The 10,641-nt window shown below is 35.0% G+C and overlaps 1 protein-coding gene across 5 annotated transcripts in view; it reads left to right on the forward strand.

The window, feature by feature from the left end:
- CNOT6L (CCR4-NOT transcription complex subunit 6 like) overlaps positions 1-10,305 on the forward strand; it is a 108,632-nt gene extending 98,327 nt beyond the window's left edge. For 3 of the 5 annotated variants that reach the window (XM_032149369.2, XM_032149378.2, XM_058433600.1), the window contains exon 12: positions 3,083-10,305. In XM_032149369.2, the coding sequence (XP_032005260.1) occupies positions 3,083-3,295 (213 nt within the window). In that variant the 3' untranslated portion in view covers positions 3,296-10,305. The remainder of the gene's footprint in view (positions 1-3,082) is intronic. The other 2 variants (XM_032149386.2, XM_032149394.2) reach the window with 1 other exon arrangement.
- The last annotated feature ends 336 nt before the right edge of the window (positions 10,306-10,641 follow it).

Below are 10,641 nucleotides of genomic sequence, written 5' to 3' on the forward strand. Positions count from 1 at the left end.
GTATAAGATAGGATCAGAGAGAAGGATAAAGGTATAAGTTGGTGGGAGAGAGTAATATATGGGAAGATAAATAGGCTGGCTGGATAGATAGATGGGATGAGAGGATAGAATAGTATTTCAAGGAAGGATGGCTAGAGACTAAGGGCACACCTGAGTAGAGAGAATTGAGCTCTTAGTCCAAGTAACAGAAAATGAACTTTTCAGTTTTGTACATATATTTTACATAATTAATGCTATCCCAATATTGAAAGCAGTCAGTAAAAAAGGATAGGTAACATCAAATATAAAATGCCATGTGATCAGCATTGAATGCAGATCCAATTGTATTAGTGAGGGGCCATTGTATCAGTGAGGTGTTAAATTTTGTTTGCTTAGCTTAGTATTTGTTTACTTTCTTGGTCTTTGAACAAGATAGAAATGTAGAAAAGAGGTATTTAGAGCTCAGATTCATTTAATTGTAAACTGATTTGGAATGAACTGAAGGGTAAACAATTAGAAGAATTACTCTTTTTTCAACATTACTTTCAGACCAGGTAAGTTTAATAAACAGCTTAATTCAAACCTACTGCTGCTGCTCCTCACCCCACGTTTATCCTCTAATCTGAGGGTGTGCCCAAATCATTTAATAAAAAAAGGGAAGGACAGCTTTTATTTTATAGCAAATAGTAAACTTTTCTGTTACATTATGAAATTGATATTGTAATTTTCTGGCATTCTTTTAAAAAAGCTTAGCATAATGGTAACTCACACTATTAATATTTTTGTTGTGTTTTGACTTTTTGTTCAAATACACTTCTATAGACTTATACAATAGTCTTTACTAATATAAAGAGTGCATTTTCCCACATTATTAGTATTATATCTTTTAAAAAAGAAACTGACTCAAAAGGGTTAAAAGTGATTAGTCTATAACCTTCTTTGTGCATATGATCAAAGTTAGGGATCCTCCTCATAGATGCATATGTACAAATATGTTGGGTGAATTCATAGACATAACCTGGCTAAGAGTTTTGATAAGAGTTTTTACTCTGGATATTTCAAACCAAGAAAATAGTTACAAGTGATGCATTCAATTAAAAGCATCTTACTTCCTGGAGTGTTTAACTTTTTCTTGGGGCCTACCTTTGCAAAGAACTCTAGCAGTTGATGTGCATGACGGCACTCTAATAAGGTTGTAAGATGTAGGAGGGTTTGTCGCCCAGGTTGGAGTGCAGTGGCATGTTCTAAGTTCACTGCAACCTCTGCCTCCCAGGTTAAAGCAATTCTTGTGCCTTGACCTCCCTAGGAGCTGAGACTACAGGTGCATGCCCCCAGACCCAGCCATTTTTTTTTGTATTTTTAGTAGAGAGGAGGTTTCACCATGTTGGCCAGGCTGGTAATTAACTCCTGGCCTCAAGTGATCTGCCCGCCTTGGCCTCTGAAAGTGCTGGGATTGCAGGCATCGGGCATGAGCCACTGTGCCCGGCCCTATAGGAGATTTTATTCAACATAAGTAATTGAGATTATTTCACGTGTTTTATTTTAGAATTGAAGCAAAAAGTTGTCTCATAAGGAGAAATAAAACTACTGTGATCCTTGTTAACTCATTTTCTAAAATATCACTGTAAAACTAGGCATTATAACCAAAATGAAGGGATAATATCTTATGATCCTATCATTTTTTGACTGTTTAAACTTGGAGTCCCCTGGACTCATGTGAGTTCCTTAATTTGTGGTAAAGTAAGGTTGGATAAGGGCTTCTTTTTGTTTCTTTTCTTTTATTATTATTTTTTGAGAGACAGAGTCTTGCTGTCAGCCAGGCTGGAAAGCAGTAGGACAATTATAAGTAGCCTCAAACTCCTGGCCTCAAGTGAGCCTCCTGCCTCAGCCCTCTGAGTAGCTGGGACTATAGGTGCCTGCCGCTACACCTGGCTAATATTTAAATTTTTCATAAAAACCTGGGTCTCATGTTTACCAGGCTGGTCTTGAACTCCTGGACTTAAGCCATCCTCTTGCCCCCACCTCCCAAAGGGTTGGGATTGCAGGCATGAGACACTGCACCTGAATCTTGTCTCTTAGAAGAGGAACCGTTTTGGTGTTTTGATATTGGTCAAATGAAAATCAACAAACTGAAATGATTGTGTCCAAAATCTCAGAATAAAAAAATTTGTTTTCATTAAAAGTTTTTATTTTTTAAGTAGCCCATTTCATTATTATACCAGTTAAAGTATTGGCTGGAACTCATGTATAGTATTTGTAAATAGGTTTTTACAGGTGTAGAAATATTTCTCCCTACTTGGGCTCAGGCTGTCTTGATATGAATAGGAACTAGATAGGAAGAAATTTGATTTTGCTGCCTTGCATACACAACCTGGGATAATAAAAGCCCCCTGGTTTTAGACTTACTGATCAGACAAATCAAGTCATCTAGCTCTGAGAGATAAAACTGCTATGTATGGCTTCCTGCTGAATGATTTTTGCTGAGTTACCCTTATGTAGCAAGGAAATCCAGAATTTACACATATTCCAGTATTTGTGAAAATGAGTATTTTAAATTAAGAATAGTTAACTGTGTAGTGTTTTGTATGTATATAGCAAATCTAGGAAAGCTAAACTAGGATTAGCAAATCCATAAACATGGTTTACTACAGCTTCAGTCAGGTGTGTTTGGATATCTTGATATGCAAATAATTGAAAATAATACCATTAACTATGTATGTGCTTATATAAATATTCTTATTTTCTACTTATTATAGCCAATAGGATTAGTACAGGCTCCATTATATTTATACTGATATGTTGGATTTCACTAAACCAAGCAGGCCAATTCTAAAGATGACTAGACATAATTTAATGTGTTTAGCTTCTCAAATTATCACTTACACACAAATGGAAGGATTTATAATTCCAATAGCGTGCTGTGTTTCCCTATTGAGCCACCTTTATTTCATGTAATACCCATTGAATATTTGAGCCTTATTTGACCCACTATCAAGACAACAGGTACCAGAAGGGTATTCAGTTTTTTAGTTTTTATAAATTATGGATTGTTCTTTATATATCTTGAATTTTTCTTTTTTTCCTATCCCCAATCTCTTTCCAGGGCGTGATTGACTACATTTTCTATTCCAAGACTCATATGAACGTGCTTGGTGTCCTGGGGCCTTTAGATCCTCAATGGCTGGTTGAGAACAACATCACTGGGTGTCCACACCCTCACATCCCTTCAGACCACTTCTCACTGTTAACACAACTTGAACTCCACCCTCCACTCCTGCCTCTTGTCAATGGTGTTCACTTGCCTAATCGGAGGTAGTGGAGTACTGCCCCGCCAAGACGGGGATCTGTTGCTATGGACCTGTACAGTTGTAAATCAAAGTATGTAGGAGTGAAGTATGGCCATCCTTAAGCTGCTTCTTCAGGTTTCTTTCATTATGTGTTTGCTGTAAGACTTTGTACACATTTTTGTGCATATTGGTATCATTTGGCAGTAGGGCTGGAACCAAAGTATTACTCTCTTTCCAAAATTTTAATTGAACATGTTTTTAAATTGGACCTTCTTTATATTGTATTAAGAGCCAGCATTCAAAACTGATAAATTACCAATTTGAGGCCCAACAACAGTGTATTTGTTTTTCCAAAACAAATACTTTCTTTTGAATGGTTTCAGTGAGCCTACCATTTTATAAAAGGCAATTTTTAAAAACTATAAATGCAGTATTTTAAACTGAATGATGATATGCCTTCCAGGGAAAACCTTGAATTTTTCCTTTATAACTGATTTTTGGATTCCCACGTCATTTGCACATTAACAGAGTACTTAAGTTAGCTTATTCTGTCCATAAACTATGATATAGCCTCTATACATTGTAAAAAAAATTTGAAAAATTAAAGATGGTTACACAGTATGCTTTCATAATCAAGCATGTAACACCACATGACAATTTGTTGGCCAAATGCTGGTTTGGAGTTTTTTGAGGAATCACTTTATTTTTTTTGTCCTCTCTATATAACCTTATTGGAAGTATTAATTCTAAGCCTGTCTCTCAAGTTTATTTATAGAGAAAGAGTAAGTAATCTGTATTGCCACATACCTTGAGAAGAGAATGCGGTATGTTGAGGATGCCCACAGAATGAATTTTTCCTTATTCCAATTCAGCCTTCTTTCTGTCTGGTTGTGCCAGGAAAACAGATGTTATATGACCTATATCATTTTTGCCATTATAGTCAAATGTTAAAAGAAGAAAAAAATCTGCTGAATAAAAAGGCCTTGATCAAAGTTTCAGATGGGGAAAATCATACAGATATTTTATGTGTTTCCAACATAGATTATGTGGCTGTTGGTTTTTTGAGATGACAGTGCAAAGGATTTGGGAGAGAGAACAAATTTGGGGCAGTAGTTGAAAATGTTGGGTCATTTTCCTGACTCTAGCTGCCAAATGGCCATCATATGCTTTTAATCTTTGTTTCAGTTGTCTGTCAGGGTTGAATTAAGAAGCTACTGGTTTATTCCCAATTGTTGATGCCTTTAGGTATGTTGGAATCTTTTTTTTGCCTAGGAGGGGCCAGTTGAAAATCTGTGACTCAAGAGGCAGTGAACAGAATACTGTTTTCTGGGGAAAAATTGGTTGGCTACTTGATGTTAATTATGGCACAGTAACAGGAAAAGGTTGTGTCTGTGTTTTTAAGTTTTTCTTTATTCTGCTTTTTTGCTGCTATAAGAGTTTTCTGAAATTTATATTTTAAACTTTTCATGCACTTTACTGTTTCTAGTCTCAAAATGTGATATTTTTAATAAACAAGAAATTTTCCATTATGTGAATGAAATTTTAAAAGACAATAGCCTATATTTGTGTCTCACTAATATATAAAGTACAGGTCAAATTTAAATTATTTAATTAGTTTTAAATATACACAATCTGTCTCCTCTTTCAAACCTAACATCTTAGGCTGTTTTATTAGTCTTAAATGATGCATTTACTTTGGTCATTTTATGCTAATTTCTTCCATAGTAAATTAATCAGGCTATATAAGGTAATATTTCCCCAGAGGGTAATTTTAGTGGGACGAGGGTGGTGGGATGATGTCATACCATACATGGGATTGCATCAGAAGGGTTCTGTAAAGCCTAAACTCCCTTTTAAAAGTGCCTAGTGATAGAGGCGTTGTTTGTCATCTATTATAATTGGAATGTCATTGTAGTTCAGTGAATTTTGATGTAAATAAAATATCTTTTAAAAATGTTAAAGTACCAGAATAAACAAAAAGAAGCAACCCTTAAGATGACAGATTTTCCTCAACATGCAGGTTTCCCTTCTTATATACCTCAAGTATCCAACATCTAGCCATGCAAATTGATTACCTGAAGCATAGTACTGGAAAGTAGAATAGCATGAAAAACTTAATTTTGTGGACATTACCTTTTTTTGTAATCAGCTACTGTATGTTTTATTTTAGATCTTTTGTTTTGGGTGGGTTTTCTGCTCTGGAGGTATATGCACTAACAAAACATTTTCCTCCTTTCATATACGCATGTTAATTAGCAATGTGAGCAATATTTCCTACCATACTTCACTCCCAATATTTTTTGAGATGTTTGTATAAAATGGAATTTAAAGTTCACTTATGATTGTATATGAACCACAGAGGAGCCCATTTATTAATAAAAAACTTTTTTAATAGTTAAATGTAGAGGGAAAAAATAAAAAAAATGGGAAACATTGTAAACAGCTTAAGTTTATTTTGTGTATGATCGAGGCACTCTGTTGCAGGAAGGTGTGTAATTGGGTTCTCTCTGCTTCAAATGCGCTCTTTCAAACCATTCATTATCCTGTGTATTTTTAATGTGGTTTTAGTAAATGTTGGTAGTAGCTCTGTTGAAGTAGGTAATTGTGTTATGTTTTGGGTGGTACACACTTGGGGCATGGTAACCCAAATTTCATGTGCACGGTTTCCCTTTAGCCCACTGCCCAAATTTCACATACCCTTCACCCTTTGTTCCCTTTGTAAAAGGAGTGGTATCTGTTTTGAGCTGCCAATTCAGATGATCAGAAATGCTGCTTTCCTCAGCATTGTCTTGTTAAACCGCATGCCATTTGGAACTTTGGCAGTGAGAAGCCAAAAGGAAGAGGTGAATGACATATATATATTCAACGAAAGTAAAATATATATGCTCATATACTTCCTAGTTATCAGAATGAGTTAAGCTTTATGCCATTGGGCTGCTGCATATTTTAATCAGAAGATAAAAGAAACTCTGGGCATTTTTAGAATGTGATACATGTTTTTTTAAAACCGTTAAATATTATTTTGATATTTGTCTAAGAACTGGAATGTTCTTTAAATTTACTAAAACAGTATTGTTTGAGGAAGAGAAGACTGTACTGTTTGCCATTATTACAGTCATACAAGTGCATGTCAAGTCACCCACTCTCTCAGGCATCAGTATCCACCTCATAGCTTTACACATTTTGATGGGGAATATTGCAGCATCCTCAGGCCTGACATCTGGGAAAGGCTCAGATCCACCTACTGCTCCTTGCTTGTTGATTTTGTTTTAAAATATTGTGCCTGGTGTCAACTTTTAAGCAACAGCACTGCCTAAAAGCAAGCAGAGAACAGAATCCCAGCACCATTCTATAGGCAACTTTTTAGAATTCAGATATAGTAAATCTGTTCCAGATTTATGATGTTTTATGTAAAAAAAATTTTGTATGATAACATAGCTGAATATTTTTGTTTCATTTCTTTGATGTAAGGCGTGTGAACATTCGTTTGAATATCACATGTTGAAGTCAGGTATGGCACAATGGGTTCTGAGACCAGCTTTTCCTCCCCTCCCATTTGCCTTGTTCCAAGCTCTTTCTTTTCAAATTACTTTTCTGATATTCATAGGCAGGTATTTAATTTTACTAATTAGCATCCTGTGTGAATGTATTAAAGAAGCCACTGTGTTTTAGTGTAGTTGGCAAAAATATAAAAGCTGTTTCTTATTTGCCCCCTTTTTTTTGGTGTTTTAAAGTTATATATTAAATCACAGAGAAGCAAGGGAGAAAGTTGAAAGATATCTAAGGCTCATATCACTTGATTCTATGGTAGATTATGTTAGAATTGAGGATGTGGCACATTAAAACTGGAACATGGGCAAATATAGTGTTCCATTTTAAAATTCTAAGTTTATATTGTTAAATGGGTGAAAATTTAAGTTTGTATTTGCATTTCCAAGCGTTTCTAAAAATCACTAATGCCATCTATACTTTTAGTATGAAACAGCAGAGTATAGAAAGCACAGGGAAGAATAGGCTAAATATGTTCTTTGAAGAACCAGAGGCATATAACCATATCATTATGTCATTCCTAATACATGGCTAGATTTTCTAATGATAAAATCGACTGTGTCCCAATGCTTATTTGATTCTAAGCTTTTTTATTCTGTTTCTGAGATATTTTAATAGCTTTGCAAAATATGCTGACCAGTTTTTGGAAAATAATGGTTTTTATAGCAAGCAAAGACTTTATGGCACATTTTCAAAATAGCACTCGTACATACTTACATTTTGACAGAAATGTGAATTCTCACATTGGTAAGATACTCTTTTTCCCACCTGCCCTACCCTTTAAAAAAGGTCACTTTTCTAATGTGTAGCAGATTCATTTACACCTTTCCCTTCTTTGAGTCATATCATGTTTGGAGAACTGTGTGAACTGTAGGTAGACAAATTAACTAGGGACGCCAGAAACTTGAACTAAAGTTTTAAATTTGTAGGCAGATGAGAACTTTTATACTATGGTTGCTTTGGGTGATTCTAATTTTGTATTAGCATCATGATCACCAAAATTAATTCAAACATTTTAGTACATCTTTAACCTGTCTTATTTACCAAAGTTCTAATCTGTTTAAGAACAGGATGCCAAGAGCATCTTTCATTTTATAGAATGATATGCTCACCTTTATTTTATAAGTGTCACCTAAAAGCTTGAGGGTAAAAAAGAAGCAGCCCATATATCTAAACTACAGGATGTCTTGAACAAGATTCACAGAAAGAAAGAAAAAAGCAGTTCTTTCCAGGAAGGTGGTAAGGAAGAGCATGCATATTTCTTGTTTTAACCAAATACCTTTTTTATGTAAATGTCTCTATTAAACCACAGGTCCTACACCAGGAAATAGGGTGGTACCAGGAAAATACCAAGCTTTATTAACCCAGTTGGCAGTTCCTTGTGGCATACATTTGGTTAGACTTGGGTTTTTCTTGAAACCAAGGGAAAATAAGCATGTTGAGTTCTTCGTTCAACAGACATGACATTGAAGTAATGGAATATTTTTTAGCAAAATAGTTTTCACTTTCAAAGCATATGACATAAGGACATTTGTGCTTATTGTTAATTTTTATGGTACATTGTATAAACTGAGTAGCATTGAACTGCATTTAGAAGTATGTCATCAGAAACAAATCACATTATGAAAAGGATATACAAATGCCAGGTGATATGACTCTTTTGGCATGGTGGTAGCATGGTCCATTCAGCTTTCAGAATCTTTCAGAGGCTCTAGTTTGGTGCCTATTACTAGTTATTTTTGTTAGAACAATCTCTCAAAATTTAGATAATTTTCCAGTTGTATGTCTGTCACTTTTAACTCTAAAGCATAAGAATCATGGTAACCCTCACAGAAGTGGTCCTTTCTTGCTCATTTCAGTTTCGTATTAATTTCAAATCACATGTATTTTCTTTCAAGCTATCAATTGTTATATGTACCACATTTAATTAGTTTATAGTTACCTGAAGTCACAAAATTGATTCAGCATTGATGTCAAACAATGGCTTTGCTTCTTACCAAACAGACTTAGTATCCTGCTGCTTGTTTCAACCTTGATGCAGTAAGTGATGCAGTATCTGGGTTTGTATTTACTTAGAAACTGTACTGTCCTTTCTCTGTGCTTAAATTGCTAAAAATATATTCCCTTACCTGTGAAATTCCTGAGCGGTGCTCTGCCAACTTTTCGAGGGGAGGGATTTGGATGGCTGTGTTACTGCACGCTGGATCTGGAATTGTTCAGGGTTATGAGTGACAAATTTCTTAAACACCAGCAGCACTGAGATGTGCACTATGGGCATTCGTACAGTTGTCCAAATGCAAACAACTTTTTCATCTTGGAGAAGCTGAGATACAGAGTTCAATAGAACTACTTGGAATATTTTGAGAAGGTTGAATGTTTCATCTTTGGCTTTGTTGTCTCTGGAGTGGGGAAGTATGGAGGGCTTTTTTTTTTTTTTTAAAAGAGAGTGTGTATGTACTTTTTCTCTATAAGGGCCAGGGTGTTGGTCAAATTCACCATGGATTAATTTATATCTTCTGTTGTGATTTTTTTCAACTATATAACAAGTGCCAACTAATTGTCCATGGGACAATCTACTTTTCCACTCAATTTATCATTTTGAGTAGGGAAAGGTTAATTTATTTTCATTACCTGGCATTAAGTTAAAGAATTCATTATTTTGCATACATTTGAGTCATTCTGTGGCCTATAAAGTGTTTTTGTAACTATCTAATTCTAATGGTTGGAAAGCAAAGCACATGACTGTAAAACCAAGCAAGGTGTTTTAGTAACTTTTTCCCTGAATACTTGGGTAGTTTCCATTGATACTATTCCAAAACAAATTCTGCTCTTTTAGGTTGTATATTTACTTTGCTTTTGTTCTAAGAAAAAGCCAAGGACTAAATCAACTTGTTATTGTGTTTCAGTAATCAGTTTAAAATCTAAGATTTTTTTAAAAATTAGAATATTTAATGAAGTGCCATGTAATTGTAGCTTGCTAGTGTTTAATGTTTAATAGACTGGTTCTATAGGTGTTTTAACCATTTAACACTCTCTGCCATCCCTGGAGAAAGTGGTTCTATTCTTACTGAACACATTCTCTCTGACAAAATCACCAGCTGCTTTATTTTTCTATTTATTACAGTTAAACAGTTGATGAGGTCTGAATCTTGACCAAAACTGCTCAGCTGAGATGTTTTTCACAATAGACACTGTACAAAGTGTGCGTGCAAAAGGACACGGTTGGTAGTATTTTTTCATTAATGTGAACATTGACTAAAAAAAAGCAGTCCTGCCTTTTAAATCTTGTGGCAGCTCAGAAGGGAGGTGCTTAAGAACCTTAACTACTATGTCAGATAACAAAATATTTTTTTCCATTTTGGAGATTGGTTACTGCTCACACATGATGTATAGGGCTAAATATATGCTTGTTTCCTTGCACCTGTGTACTTCCCCTCTCTCCCTCCCTTTCCTTCCCCTGTAGGCAATAAATGGCCATTTTGCAACTGCATACCTTTGTCTTGGTTTTTGACTCTTTATTTGTGCAGTATAAACCTCTGCTTTTAGGTTGATACGTCTCTTCTAAAGTGAAGTAGGGAGCCAAGATAATTCAGGGGAAAATACATAATTACAAATTCATGCTACATTTTTTTTTTTTTCTGGTGAAAACTACTAAGTACATTGTTTAAAAAAAATTCTGAAGCTAGTTATATGACTTGCTTTGCCTGAAGAAACCAGTGCAAAGCACTGTCTGTCACTTCTGAGTGGAAGTTTAAGGGCCAGTCTTTAATTTGCCATATTTCCTTTTCTTGCCTGTGTGATCATAGAAGTATATGTTGAGATGAAA

The sequence above is a fragment of the Hylobates moloch genome, unplaced genomic scaffold (genome assembly GCF_009828535.3).
Source record: "Hylobates moloch isolate HMO894 unplaced genomic scaffold, HMol_V3 SCAFFOLD_2, whole genome shotgun sequence".
NCBI lineage: Eukaryota > Metazoa > Chordata > Mammalia > Primates > Hylobatidae > Hylobates > Hylobates moloch.